The sequence below is a fragment of the Homalodisca vitripennis genome, chromosome 6 (assembly GCF_021130785.1).
Source record: "Homalodisca vitripennis isolate AUS2020 chromosome 6, UT_GWSS_2.1, whole genome shotgun sequence".
Classification (NCBI taxonomy): domain Eukaryota; kingdom Metazoa; phylum Arthropoda; class Insecta; order Hemiptera; family Cicadellidae; genus Homalodisca; species Homalodisca vitripennis.
In genome coordinates, this window is record NC_060212.1 from 142,090,688 (window position 1) to 142,107,203 (window position 16,516).

Here is a 16,516-nt window from a genome sequence, read left to right on the forward strand (position 1 = left end):
ATTATTATACTGTTCATACTAATGTAAAACTGTGAGATTGCTTATTAGAGTGGATTGTCCTTAAAAAAGGGTTTTATGTCATCACATGTCTTTACAACTTTAAACTATTAGTTTTATTGCATGAACATTATTTAATCCACAGTTTAAAATGGATTAATCTGGAGGTTAAAAGATATATTTTGTTCCAGGAGAAAATTATTTTTAAGTATTACTGTATCATCAAACAAATTCTGTAATTCTTTTTTCAGTTAAGAAACAGAATTTTGCTAATTAATGATGTTAGGGTGGAGCTATATAACTTATTTCTTATATTAACACTACAAAAATTAAACAAAACGACTTAATATAAACTTATTTAGTATTATGAAAAGTTTTGTTGTCTTCATGTCTGAAAATATTTCCAGAAACTCCTCCTGCACCTCTATGAGACTGCTGTTTGTTCTTTTAATAATAAATACATTCTCTGTTCTTATTTTCAACAAATAATTCCATGTATTTATATGTACATTGTATTTTTTTACATAGCATTGATCAAATATAAAATAACTCAATTTTACCAAAACTGCTCAAGTTTGTAATAATACATTTTATTTTCCTTGCTATGAACCCTTAAATATCTCATTACAATTTTTGTTGTTGAAGAATTGAGCGATTGACACTACAAAACTCAAATACCTCTTAGCTTGTGAAACAAACCTGCTTGTTTACATGTTTGTAGAAGATCAAATGTCTATAATAAATCATTTCCCCTCCTTATTTTCAATAAATAATTATACATTTACAATTGTAATGTACTTTATATATAGTGTAAAACACTAAATTTGTACCAAATCACTTAAAATATTTTAATAAATTTATTCTATTTCTTGTCTTAGTTCACCCTTCTTACCTCCAAATGAACATACCCCCTCCACCAGTCAACTGTCTCCCTCTCTCTGGCCATCCAAAGCTCTTGTTTATTTCAGCTGGTATTTCAGTTACTGGTTGTGATTGACAAAGGAGAACAGGTCTTCTAGTGAAAAATACTGTATTTTTTCATAGTGAATAAGAGGAACAAGGCAGTCCGTTAGGATACCACCAGTGACCATGCTTTGATTAAAAGTTCACTATATTTACAGAATAAATGAAATAACCTTGATAATTCATACAGATTAGTTGAGAAACAAGAACATTAGGTACTCAAAATAAGAAATAATGCTCAAAAACAAAAACTTCTAAGATACACTGAGATATTATGACTTGGCTTATTCCATTTCTATTTTTTTTTTTTAATTCAATGTATGACTGGTTGATATTCAGAGTTTCATTCCAAATCCTTTATTCTGAAACTGTTTGTAAAACTATTTACTAAGTCCTGCAGAAGAAGTAGTGAGCCAGGATATTGTATGATTCAAAAAACAATTTCAAAGTCAGGGTGAATATAAAAGTGGAGAACTGAACTGAACTTCCTTTGAGGATTATATAGCATCTTGGCAAAATTCCATAAAACATAAACCATAGAAGGATCGTGGTATTATCTTAATCTCAGTCACTGCTATCTTGGGAAAAGGGAAAACTAGCCCATACTTGTTGAAGTGGGCTAGAAAAATACAACATAAACAAAAGTTTTGGTTCTTGACCTTTGCCTGGTGGAGCTAGAGGTCGAAGGCATTCCCTTATACCTTGATCTTTTAGCTTTGTGCTCTCTGATAAAAAAATATTGAAGACCATAACCCCCCATATCAATGAATTCTTTTAATCTCAAGGTATCAGCTGAATTTAGTCTTAATTTGCACTGGCAAGCATATTGGATTAAATACTTAGTTTCAAAATGGTAGATGCACCTGTGAGATACTTTAGACTGATCTCTTGTTGTCAAATACCACCAATAAACAACAGCATCTGAGGTCAAGGAAGAAAGGAAACAGGATTTTTTTCAGGTATACCTGAAGAAGAGATCAGATTGCAGATCTCAAAACGTAGTGTTACTGATTTTTTGTTTCACTGAACAATGGCAAATGTCCGGAAAAATCCTGTTTCCTTCACAATCCTTCCATTGTCAAAAATAATCTTCAATCAAGGAGGGAGCTGGACCTCCCCCCAATAACTCATTTAGTAAACGATTATTATGATTTAAATAATTCAGTATTACTGATATGTACTGCTGAAAGATCATTCTCAACAAAGAACTTTTTAAGGAACAAAATGGGGCCTTACTTTCTGTCCGCTACGGAAAAATATCACTTGTCTGGACTCTCCCAAAATTTTTGCTTGACTACGTTTTTGTCTGATGCTAAAACAATGTTTCACAGCATGAAAATATTCTGTGTTTACTATAATGTAATAACTGATGGACAGATCCAGCTGTATACCAGTCAGGACTATATACCAGTGATAACATACAGCAAAACATTTTTTATCTTCATTTATTCACTTCATAATTATATGTGACGTAATTTTGACACGCATATGAAATTCTTAAACTTCTATTGGTTTTTGCTGTTATGAATTGCCTTGATCTCTTAAACTCTTAAAAGCTACAAAAACCTAATAGCACATATGCAAACTTAAATTTTTTGTTGTATACATTTAGACATTTTGTTAACAAATTACAATTATGAAAATTCCCTGTATTTTACCGAACTTATCTAGTTATTTATATTTGTAAGAAATTATTCAGTCAAACTATTGATTATATTCCAGTAGTCTACCAAAATGGCCAGGAGTTTAATTTGCATTCCATGAAAACTGTATGACTCCATGGGTTACAATTGTCTTCAGGCTATTGATTAATGATGCTTTCTAAAAAGCAGCCAAAATAAGATCACACCTAACATCTAAGTTTGCCAGTTCACTGCATCTTGAAGCATTATTTAAACAGTTAAATTCTTAAAATATTTCAGCCTTGCATTGGAGATAAATCTTCAATTTCAGTTTAATATCTATTGACTGAAGATGACTTCAAATAAAACTATCTGTATAATCAGCTACTACTGTGCATAACAGTTTCATCAACACAAATACTGTCTAAAAATGATCGGCTCATTTTTTTAATAAAAATTTTTTTTTAATATTGCTCTATGTAGCTTTTCTAAAAGAAATAAAAATTTGTATTTTGTTGACATTTTAAATTAGTTTGCCGTTAAATTTTTACTGAATAACATCTTTTCCAACAGGGTGACTATGTGTGGGTTGCCCCTGTTGGTGGCGGAGAATGGGATATTCCAAAAGCTGTCCGAGTTGTGTCAACTTCCGGCAAGCAATTAAAGGTTGTTGATAACGATAACGAGGTAAGTGGGTCAAATAATTTGTTCATTATTGTCATGTTGTCATCTAGGCACCATAGAAACAGTCCGGGTGGATCTTAGCTACTTGCAATTGATAACAATAGTTAATTGCTTCAGCTGTTATCACTAACGTATTCACAGCAATATCAGTAATTCTGTGAATGAGCAGTCCTAAGAAAGGCATATTGAATTTATTGCAAGTTTTCAGTTATTTGCCAGATTTTTAAAGGTGTTTTTTGGTTATGTAACTGTTGATTATAAATGGATTTACCTGGCACGTGGGAAACATACTTGATTACAGATTATGTAATACCTACTGTCTAATCTGATTTGATTGAACTAGTTACACATATATACAGCATATAAACACAATAGATTACAGTCATTGCATTGCTATTGCTATTGCAATAAATTATTGCTATCTCCTCCAAATTGACAATTAATTACAGTATCAATCTCTCATAGGCCTATTACACCATTGTTAATTTGTTATTTATTGTAAGCATTATTTTTAACACCAAAATGTGTTAACAATAACATAAATAACATTGAAGGTTAACAAATTTTATTTTCAAAAATTTGACTTTCTCCACTCCATAAAACAGATCCAGATAAATAAAGTCTGGTTAAACAAAGTTATGTGTATTATATCAAGAACTCTTTTTTCCTCAAAAAACTTAGGAAGATTTTAGATCTCCTTTTTTTTTGAAAGAGTCACAAAATATATCAATGATTTAGACCAAAAGTGTAAGTTAATACATAGTAAAATCTCTATAATGTAATACAAATGGTTGCTGAGATTCTCCCACTGATCTATGGCACTTAACTAGCAAATCTGGGCAAATTTTGTAAAAAAACATGTCTAAAACAGCCTTAAGGCGCAAACATGAAGCGCTGGATGAAAACAAGGACTTACTAAATATAAACGAATGTGAGAATATGTCACAGTCAAAGCCCATTCTCTCTACATATATTCTTAACATCTAAAAGTTGACACACTGTTTATTTTCTTGATTTTTTGAGACAACTTTTGATATGAAAAAAATATGTTACATAATTGTCAAAATTAGATCCAAATCAAAATTTAAAATGTCCCAAACTCTCCTATATTTTTTATATTCAAGTATCAGATGATATACATGCAGAATATTACGAAAAATATAATATAAAACTGTTTTTAAGCTTAACTCGAAACTCTAAGAAATGTTCAAAATCAGTACTTGATACTTACTTGATACTTGGTGATATCCCACTAGAAGCACTTCTGTGCCGTGGTCGTCATATTGAAATGGGCCTCTTCACGATTCTAAGTATTCTTCTACAGAGTAGTATGGCCGTTCCAGCAGATATTCTTTGAATTTAATCTTGAATTTTTCATAATTTTCAATTTTCTTGATTTCAGCTGGCACTTTGTTGTAAATTTTTCCACTCATGAACCTAGGGCTCTCCTTTGCTAAGCTGGATTTAACTTGAGGAACATATATATTCTCTTTTTGTCTGGTAGCATACTTATGGATTTCTAAATTTTTCCGGAATATTTCAGGCTTTCTTCGAACTATTAGTGCAGATTCAAGAATGAATTGTGCTGGTACTGTAAGAACTTTTAATTCAGTAAACAAAGGCTTACAGTGGGTCAGATATGGCACCTTACATATTGTTCTTATGATTCTCTTTTGAAGGAGGAATACCCGTTGGGATGATGGACTATTTCCCCAGAATAAGATGCCATAGTTCACAGTGCTGTGAAAACATCCAAAGTAAACCTTCATTAGAACATCTTTTTCCACTAAGGGCTGGAGACGACGGACCATGAAGCATACAGCTGACAATTTAGTTGACATTTGCTCAATGTGGTGTTGCCATCTCAAGTCATCGGCAATAGTTATGCCCAGATATTTTATACTTCTATCTATGCATATACTTGATCCTTCTAAACGAAGTAAGGGGTCGCAGTCTAATTTTTTCCGGTTGTGAAATTTTAATGCCTTTGTTTTTCCTCTGTTTAGTAACAGTTTGTTCTGCTTGCACCATTTACTTACTTCATTTAATCCATCTTGTGCTTTGTATTGAAGAAGCTCCATGTCTTTATCATGAATCAAGTGACTGACGTCGTCTGCAAACATCCAGATTTCACCGGTGGCGACAGATTCTGGCAAGTCATTCACATAAAGGAGGAACAACACAGGGCCCAAATTTGAGCCCTGTGGTACCCCTGTGTTAATATCAGGTGAGACAGCAGAGCGGAAGTGTCTAGTGAGTCCATCTTGACTTGAATGTCTAATATTTACAACCTGTCTTCTATCTTTGAGATATGAGATGATCCAATGTAGTGGTGCACCCCTAATTCCCAATGTCACTAGCTTTTTAAACAGTGTAGGGTGTGACAGCAGGTCAAAGGCCTTGGTCATGTCATAAAATATGCACAGTTGTTCCCCAACCACATCTAGGTTGTCGTACAAGTTCACTACCAGGTCAAGGATTGCATCGATAGTAGATCTATTCTTCCTAAATCCATATTGGTTAGGGCTAAGTAAATTCCTACTGTTCAAGAATGGAATTAATCGTTTTAGGAAGACCAATTCGAAAATTTTTGAGATGGCACTTTGAACTGCAACTGGCCTATAGTTTTTTACAAGGTCTTTCTCACTATTTTTATGGATCGGTACAACTTTAGATGTTTTAATTCCCTTCAGAAATATACCTTCATCGAATGATTTGTTGATAATTTCAGTGAGAGGCTTTGCAATCGTGTCTTTACACGTTTTTAGTAAATTACATGGGATATCATCTACACCCGCACTGTTTTTAGAGCTAATCTTATCAATTATATCCAAAACTTCTAGTTCATTAGTATGCTGGAGGTGAAAATCCTCCATAGATGGATGGTAATCCACATCATCATGGAAAGATTCACAATATCTATCCTCAGTTAATTTTCTTATTTCCGAGATAAAATAGTCGTTAAAAATATTCGCCACATTACTTGGGTTAGTAATGGGTTTGTCATTAACCTTAAGTGTAATGTTACAGCTATTTACAATATCGTCACATGTTAAACTTTTTACAACATTCCAAGATTCCTTATTTATATTTTTGGCATTTTCGATTTTAGATTTAAAAAACTGTTTCTTAGCGTTGGTAAGCAAAACACTATGCCGGCTCTTAGCGTTGTGATACTCACGCTTGGAATTTTCAGTCGCCTCATTGCGCGTTCGCCAGTACATTTCTTTAAGGTTCTCTTGCGACACAATAACCTCTTGGGTTATCCATTTAACATGTGAGTTGTCCTTACAGCTAAAAATTGCCTTAGGAAAACATACCTCAAACATATATATAAAAGTGGAGTAGAAGTCATCAAATACATCGTCAACACTTAAGTTCATATTATTACTATATACAGGCCAGCATTGCTTGGACATCAAATATTCAAATGTGGTTAGGTTAGGTTTTGTTACTTTCCTCTTCTCGATTTTCTTAATTATACTAGCAGAACTTAGATTTAGGCTAAAAACTATAATACTGTGGTCAGAAAGAAGTGGTGGCAGCACATCTACAGAATAAGAGCGACTTTGCAAATCTGTGATAAAGTAATCGAGTTGACTTTGTCTGTTCGAAACCTGATCAATTCTCGTAGGGCTTTTGAAGGTAACATGAAGGTTACTTGATTGTAAAATATCAGCAAGATACTCTTTTTCTAGGTTATCCTCTAGATTATCGACATTTAGGTCACCACAGACCACAATTGGAAAATCACAGTAATCATTCTTAACCGTGTTGAACGTGTCTTCTAGGAGTTCCATGAACTGTACGTAATTAGCCTTGTAGGGTGGCCTATATACATTTATTAGAACAAATTTAAATTTGTCACATGTTACAATAATTCCACAACACTCAAATATATCCTCAACTGACAACGTATTAAGTTTATTTATGAGACTGGTCTTGAGAGTACAGTCTGTTCTCATAAAGATAGCAACACCGCCACCGGTTTTATTTGATCTACAAAAATTAGTAACTTGAGTATAGTTTGCAATTTTAAAATATTTATTTTTTTCATTATCTAACCACGATTCTGCTACACACACCAGCTCTGATTTTTGTTTGTACAAGAGTGTCTCTAAAATTTCCACTTTCTTCACAATTGATCTACAATTTAAAAACATTAATTTAAGGCTAGGCCTACTACTAGGGTTGTTAAATACTGACTCCATTGTCCTATGACAGATGGAGTCTAAGGATAGTTTTTTTCCTTAGGCAACATCTGTTGGCAGTAGGAAGGATACTTTAAGGTTCTGCCTCAAAAAGAAAAGTTACTGTTTAGAGTAATTTAAATCCATAAAAGGGGTCAAATAAAGAGTTATTGAGGATAGTTCAATTTTTAGAAGTGTGAAGTCAAAGCTGATAGTATTATTTTCACTACACACAGTCATTTGGTAGGAATTGGTTATCTCAGAGCGTAAAGTTTGTGTCTCATGTCACAGCTGTTTAGGGGATTCACCACTGTGGGTTTCCAAAGCAGCTATTAGAAATGCTCTATGTGGGACTATACGATCTCCAGAACTCTAGATTTTGGGCAGGGTTAGATATTCCTTTTACCCATCCTGAATGTTAATACGTGTCATTATAATGGGTGTCAGTGCAATTCTTACGATTCCATTCCTCTCCTGTTGCTTTCCCATTCCCAGTTTCATTTTCAATTACGATGCTGGCAAGTAAAACAATTTGAAATTTAAACAATCAGAAGAGTTTTAGTTTTGGAAAAGAATTAAAACAAATTGAAATATGAATGAAGATGATTGTTTTACATGATGCCTTAGGAATCATGGATAAACTCAAGCTCGGTGCTGAAAGCCTTGCATCCGACCTCCCTCACATCTGTGGAGGACATGATCACTTTGGGAGAGCTCGAGGAGTACACGATTCTCCACAACCTGCACATCCGGTACAAGAAGAATGTTATCTATGTGAGTTCCACGTTTTATCTCATGGTTTATTTTTTGGGCAGTGAAAAGTTCTTTTAAATGTTGATAAATACGTTTTTAGTTGTTATTACAAATTTTTTAAAGGATGTTAATATGTTTTCCAAATTTGTAAAGGTTGTTGGAAGTGTAAACCAAAACAAGTCACTTCACTGCTATTCTAGTTCAAAACTGTTTGTTTTATTTATTTATTTACAGTAATGAATTGTGATAGAAGTAATTAAAAACAACATATTTGACAAAGGTATTAAAATTTCACTAAGAAAATAAACAAAACAATGTTTTCTGGATGGAAATTTTACTGATTAAAATTCCTCAAGAATCAATCCTTGAATGTGTTTAATTCTTAATTTAAACTAAGAGCCAGCTTTAGTAAAACAACCTAAAGTTTTATGCCATAAGAACAATGTTTAAATTCATGCACTATATGCCCTTATTTTGGTCACCTTAAGTTGAAAATTTTCAGACTTTGTGTTCAAAATAACAGTAACCATTTAGACTTCAGCTCTATAAGAACAATTTTGAACATCAAATACTTTTATAACCTTTTATTTAGTCGTAGAATTACGGGAAGTAAAATTAATACACATCCGAGTGCATTTGAGTTTATATAGATTCTACCATAAGTTTATGACCACAAATAAGGGAACCAAAGTTTGAAGTTTAACATTGTTCTTTTGAGGTGAAATTCAAGGTCGTTACACTAAAACTGGCTCTTCACATTTCAGGGGTTACTACTATATTCAGCAGAATTAGGAGAGTGAGTTGATTATTACTGTTTGCCAATACATATTTTAGTATATATCATATAATAATATAGATCATATATGGAACACCACTACGCAGATTAATAACATTTTTCTTACAATAGTTGTACAAATAAACACATATTTTAAAATTATAGCCTAATGATTTAAAACTAAATATTGACATCCATGGGTAAAAACTCATCAATTAAATTAAATGGATTATTGAAAAGCCACAAGTGTAATTTTTTTTATTATTTATGGGAGTAACATGAGCAATTTCTGGAAGCCTGTTAACAAATTTTATACAATTTACCATACGGAATGTTTCAAATTTGGTCAATTAATGTTGAGGAATGTCAAGCTTATTTTTATTTCTGGTGTTGTGTGTATGAACCCGGTTTCTATTGAAAAAGTTACAGAGGTTTGCTTTAGATTATAATATATGACATTCCTGGCTTACTTAATACAACACATGTTCAAATAAAACTAATATAAGTTACAAATTTGGCTTGACGATTGTGACATTTCTAGACTTACATCGGCATGATGCTAGTGGCTATCAATCCTTATCGGGACTTGCCACTGTATGGGCCAACGGAAGTGAGACGTTACCGTGGCAAGCGAATGGGAGCTCTGCCGGCCCACATCTACGCTCTCGGTAGCCAGAGCTACGATAACATGCGGCGACAAGCCTCCAACCAGTGTATTGTCATCAGGTAAGAGATTAATTAAAACCCATGTTTCTATAATTTTGTTGTAAATATTAATTGGGTTTAGTTATGAGTCGATAGATACATTTCCTAAGTATTCTCTTAATCCTGCACATTCACAAATGTTAGTAGATTCAACTCGTAGCCAATATGATAATGTAATGTTTATTTTGACTTGTATGTAAATTAAATTTGTACTCTTATAGCATTTTTTAGAAGCATACAGTAAAACTTTTAATAACCGAAATAATGGCTGGAAAGGCATTTCAGATAACGATTTATTATTTTTGGATAAGAGCATGTGTGTTTCTTACTAAGTCCACTAGTGTGCCATTGTTAGTTGTCACTTTGCTGTTTTCTTCACTTGAGTTATCCAGATTAAGGACATCCATGATCATTTTTTCAACTCCTCCAGGATGAATTGAAGAATGCCATGGGAATGATGATAAAATGTTTTTTTTTTTTTCTGATTGAGCAGAGATACTCAGTATTTTCACACTCCACCTGTTGGAGCTTGCTACTGACCAATGGGTCGGTATTTAAAAGGCATGGTTGGTAACTCATTTTTATTGAAGGCCTTAATAAAACCTGGATTTGTTTTTAAATCAGTGCATCTCTTAAACTTCAAATCAAGGGTGAAAAGTTTACGCTCTAATTATTGATGAATATGTCATTTAAATTGAGTGTATAGTGAGGGAAACTGGAAACAACTAGTTTGTTGTCAAATTCTTATCATAATCCTCCTGACTCATGTTATTTCAAATTTATTTCTTAAAAAACTAACAAGAATTGTTAAATTTGATTAATACCTTGAGTGCTGGTTTATTTGAGACTTGTACTCTGCAGTGGCTGGGGTTTTTGGTGCCAAATATCCTCATGTAATAGCTGATTAAAAAGATCATATACATGTTTATCTTATGATAGGGGAATTGTAGAATTATACAATTACCTTAAAATTATGAAATGTTTAAGGTTTTGAGGGGGAGTAGTTTTGTAGGTAGTAATGAAGTGTCATTCTGACAAGCTTTATTATTTAAAAAAATATAATTTATCTGGGTCGACTTAAGATGTTGTGGAACTGAGGTGGAATGGTAATGTTTTGTGGTGGTAGGTGGGGGGGGAGGAGAGGTGGTCTATACAAGTTTGTATAGAACACAAAAACATAGTAAAATAATATTTTATTGGTTTTATTGATTATTAGCTAAAAATTAATTCCATCACATAGTACCAAAAATAAAGTACAAACATTATGTGGTAGACTTGCATAAATATACAATATACTGTAAATGAAAAAAATATATCCAAGAAGAGTGTTTTTCAGATATAGTAAAAAAAACAATTTATATTAATTTAAAACTTTGTATTATTCTCGTAAATTATGGTATTCAAATAATTTTTAATAAATTTAACCTCATATTAAATTGATTTTAAAAATTGAAAAATTATTAAAACTAGTGATATTATAATAGTTTTAAGCGTAATTTTAAAATTTCATTAAAGTATATTTAAAAGTCTGTAACTTATTATAAACAATAATACTGTGATGATTTGGAATCATTCGAAAATTGTATTGAAGTAAGTTTAAAATGTTTTTTAAATCAATATTAACATAGGACGCACTAACAAATTTTGAATAATGTAAAATCAGTTTTACAGTGATTTAGGAGCATCTTAAAAATCCTGCCTGAATACTGTTTAAACTGATTTAAAAATTATTTTAAATTTGTTTTATTACCGACTCATTTTCAATTTATATTAAATTAACTAACAAATATTTAAAAATATTCTCTTAATTATTGGAGGTATTCATTTGAGATACCATTATTACATGGTAGTTTCAGATTATTCAAGTGGAGCCTAGTGAATAATCTAAAATAATGAGCCTTATAAAAATCAGAATGTTGAAATCAAACAAAGGAAAGTACTTCAAGCAGTCAGATTTACCAACAATGAGGAAAATATAGACCCTTGCAGTAGTTCATTATAGATCTGTCAAGTGATGGGATGTTTAGTGTGGGAAACCAGGAACAAAGTAGTATTTTGTCTTGCTTTTATCAGATAATCCTCCTCTCTGATTGTTATTTTGCAGTCATCTTTCTTCCAATATTAACTAATAGTGTTAAGTTTGGTTAATACATAATTATCATCCACCAAGTTAAAATGTTTTGATGTTGTTGTCACTGCATGGGAATAGCAGTCTTATCTTATTTTTAATCATAATTAACATTACTGAGACATTTTCAAAATTAAAGATCTTAAGTGTGTTTTGTTGTTCATACATGAATAGTTTTTAATTGAAAGGAAGTCGGGTATCAGGATGGATATTATTTCATAGAAATGTTGTATTATTACACTAATTTATTATGTTTAATGTATTTATACATTCCATTTCAGTAGTAGTTTTGACACATGCTGTGTACAATCTAGGAGTAAAAATCGTATGAATTAGTTAGTAAAACATATTTTAATTATTTTACTGTGAAAATTAATTCAATATACTTCCAATATGTATCTGCAGAAATAAAAGAGTTCAAAAAATTCAAATTTTTAATTGCCTGATATTTATTAAAAAGATTTATATTGTGGGGGTGGACGGTTCTATTAATACAGTGTTGTGAGATTGTTGGCCTGCTGAAGATCTGTGGATCACCACCTTATGTGCTTAATGGTCGGATATAACAGTGTTTGGCAGTGACACAGAGCTATTGAGTACATTTGTTAAGACATTATCAATAGCAGTACTCAACGTTGCTGTTACACGAGCTGAGACTAAGAAATTTGACAAAACTCTAAGCTGTTCAGTTTTCTTATCATTCAAATTTAAAACATTAATATTTATATTCTCTCGTATAAGAAAATGAAAACCGTGAAAGAGATGGTTTAGGACCCGGTCAAGCCTCTTGAAAAAACACCAAATTGGCCAAATGGTGGTGATTTGTATACACTGATCATAGCACTTCTTCAAAGAAAACTCAAGCAGACTTCAACTTCAGCCATCTCAGAATTTAATTTAATAGCAACATCAAACCTCAATGGCTCAAACTTAATTCGTTTTTGAATAAAAACTACTACTCCAACCCCTTGTAAAATGTACACTGAAACTTCATCACTTGCTTGTTGCAGTTTGAGCATTTTGGTGGACTATGCCAAACGTAGAATTTTTTACTGATTTTATTTGTCTGTGTATTACTTTTTGGAAAAGGTTTTTTAAGTTTTGTGTCGCAACTCTGGGGGAGGAACCGGTGTCCATAAAAATCATCTCTACTGTTTTTTGTGACTGGAAGTAGACACCTTTTGACAGAAGTAAGCCTCTCTGTTCTATTTGTGTATATATATTTTGTTTCATCAGCACTACAAGACAAATTTAATTATGGCACTTGAAATATCTTTGGATATAGTAGATGACAAGAGCCGGAAGAAAATGCCTTTTGATCAAAGTTGGTTTCTAAGACCTATGTATTTGCATTTTCTTGATGGCAACATGGCAAACTGAGATGTGGCACCGGAAATATAATTAATTCCAACAATTAATGCTCATTCATGCGCAAAACCTAATGTAATAATCCCTTAATCTCTAATCCTTCCAACCATGAACACTAAAATAATATGTACCTGATGTATGTGTATGTGCACTTGAAAAATTTCGTAGAGTTGGATTATATTACATTATAAGTACTTTTAGTAAGTAGACTAAGTACTTCGATCTTGAAATTTGCTTGCGAAGCCATGGGTAACAGCTAATTTTATATATATATATATATATATATATATATATATATATATATATATATATATATATATATATATATATACAGTATATTTATATATATACACAAATTTATTAAATAAATCATATATCAGCCAAATAAAAAATAAAAATAAAAGATCGTTATGTTCAGACAGGATTACTACAAATACAAGAATTCAAGTTGTAAAAAGATATGTCACTAGATGGATTTGAACGAGGATTAGTCAAATTAGAATTCCATCACCATATCAAATTATCTATTTAGTTCTGACTCTCAAGTCTTCAGAACAAAACAATAACAGCCCAGTTTGAAGAGCTTGTAAGAGAAAAGCTTACAAGAGTTTTCTTATCTTATGTCAGTCACTGGGCTTTCCAAAATATTATTGTTAGCTGATAAACTGATATCTGTCAAATTTAAAATCCAACTGTTATCTTCAAAACTATTTAAATTATGTGATGATGTCAATTAAATTAAATGTTTTGTTACAAGAGTGATATTATATTATGAGAAAATAATAAACTTACAACTAAAAATTTGTCTTACAGACCAAGTCCAATGGCTTCAAGAATGTCACTATAGTAAAGTTTTCACAAAAAACAGGATTAAAACCAATAGAACACTAAAACAAGTACTTAAATTAAACACCACATTATACAGTTTGTCAGTTCAGGTATTTATCAGACTCAATACTTTCATAAGGCTAGTTTTTTAAGCCTAATAACTAAAATTATGAACCAGAAATCTACTATCAGTTACTATAAACCAATAGAAATTCTTGTTTTGTATGAATAAAATAAATAAATAAAAGAGATTTATAAAAAATATAATTGTCAAATTTATTGAGTTAATCACAACATATAATTTTTTAGATTTTGTCCAGTCATGTGACGATAATATATATTAAGTTGTAAATTGCTGTATACCATTGATTTCAGTCATACAAGGCTCAGCTAATCAAAATTTTTCTTTTGCCTTTTGATAATTAAATATTGGTGAGTTTGAAGAAAATTGCTTGAGTTAACACTCCAATAACCAGTGGTTAAAAAAATTAAATGCTTCAAACTCAAGTGGTGATTAATTAAAGTGACTCATTTTCTCAATTCGAATCTATTTAGTTTTTGTTTTGGAAAAAGTAAAAAAGAGGACTTTTCTCCTCACCCCTCAAAAAATTCCATCAGAAAAATTAATATTATTGAATTTGTTGTTGATACCATATCCCAGGAGAGCAAAGGAAATCAATCCGATTTTCGAACCTAAAAGCTGTTTGGATGGAACTTTGAAACAAGACAGCAAGGTTTCTGAGAGTAAAAGACAAAGATGAAATGAGCCTAGTAAGCTGCCAACCCCAAAATTACAAATATGCCTTAATTTTATGGGAAAATTGAAAAATCTTAAAATCTACTCAAGTGGAACATGAAGTTAAAGACATTTTCTTCTGATTCTAAATTTATAACTTCATTTAATAAATTGGCAATATGTACGTCCTTCTTCTCGCCCCCACCACAAAACAAACAAATTAAACCGCTAGAGAAAAACAAAAATGTGATGCTTTGGCACTTTTCTGGGCAAGTGAAGTGAGCTAACTGGAAACACAGATTGTTAACCCACAAAATGAGCAATGGTGCTTCTATTTTAGTACTAGTTCTAACCAATATTTACACAAAGCACTATTAGATGAAGATAAGATTGGTTTCATAAATAATAAGATATATGAATGGCTGAACTTGGATGTTTCTAGTGGAGAGAGTGGTTCTGGGAAGACAGAGAGCACAAAGCTGCTGATGAAGTTCCTTGCAGCGCTTAGTGGCCAAAACTCAAACATAGAACAACAGCTGATCCTAGCCAATCCCGTCTTGGAAGGTAATGTTTCTATAGGTTGTAAAATTTATATAGTATGCTTGTGTTTAAAAAAAAATGTAAAGTATAAAATCTTCAAATTACTATTCTGATTAATTTTTCATGAACTATTAACGAATACTTATTTTCAGCCCTTGTATTCCTGTATCAGTGGGAAAGTTAGCTGTTATTTGACTTCAAAAACAGTGCATTTCCAAGTAAATATTAGCTCATGACAAAACCTTCCAGTTCCACAAGACCCACTTTTACTGGCTTCACCAGCTTATTCTCTTACTGGAATAAATTTATACTAAAACTGGTAAACGTTTTATATTTGGTTTGGACTGCTAACTTTAAGGTATGTACTATCTCTGAAATTATGAATACTTGGTATTTTTGTCTTTTAAAAAACCCTTTAACAAAGACATTTTGAGAATTGTTATCTCTTCTATTCTTTTGAAGAGTTAAATCATGAAGTTGAAGATGTATTAATTTATACGGATTTATAACAAACTTAATCCATACTAAATACCGTAAAATGAAGAGTCACAATAAAAACGATTTTCACCTGATGAAATTTCCTGAAACACTGTGTTTGAGATTTTTACAACACACACAACTGCCAATATGCATGGTTATATCATTTCAGAAACATTATTGAAATATGTAGTTAATTATCAGTTTGGTTATTATCTGATTCGTAGGGTTTGGAAACGCCAAGACTGTGCGTAATGACAACTCGTCACGATTCGGCAAGTACACGGTGATCTCGTACAACGAGGAAGGGCTGATCATAGGGGCCTGTATTGAACCCTACTTGCTGGAGAAGTCTAGAGTCACCAGTCTCGGCCCAGGGAACCGCAATTATCACATCTTCTACAGTCTCATCGCAGGTCTGACCAGCCAGGAGAGAACCAAACTCTACCTCGAGTCTGCTGGAAAATACAAGTGTCTGAAGGCAGTAAGTTTACTTGTATCTCAACTACCAACATTCGATCACTAAATTAAGGTAGTGAGTTGAGCATTTTTGTCATAAATACCAATAACCTGTCACCATAACATCTTTATAATTGAACGTTAAATAAAAGAAACCCGCTAGGACTAAGTGCAATTAGGGGTTTTGTTCTTTTCTTCTCTTAATTGAAGATAAAATTGTCTTTTATAGTCATTCATAGAACATTGAAGCACCTAATTGAGTATAACCTAATGAAAGTATTGAAACTCTTA

The 16,516-nt window shown here is 32.0% G+C and overlaps 1 protein-coding gene across 1 annotated transcript in view; it reads left to right on the forward strand.

Moving 5' to 3' along the window:
• The window catches only part of LOC124365579 (myosin-VIIa-like), an 84,749-nt gene that overhangs the window by 214 nt on the left and 68,019 nt on the right, over window positions 1–16,516 (forward strand). Inside the window, exons 2-6 of the mRNA XM_046821572.1 lie at window positions 3,156–3,269; window positions 8,084–8,230; window positions 9,526–9,710; window positions 15,192–15,313; window positions 15,994–16,250. Coding sequence (XP_046677528.1) covers window positions 3,156–3,269; window positions 8,084–8,230; window positions 9,526–9,710; window positions 15,192–15,313; window positions 15,994–16,250 — 825 coding nt within the window. The remainder of the gene's footprint in view (window positions 1–3,155; window positions 3,270–8,083; window positions 8,231–9,525; window positions 9,711–15,191; window positions 15,314–15,993; window positions 16,251–16,516) is intronic.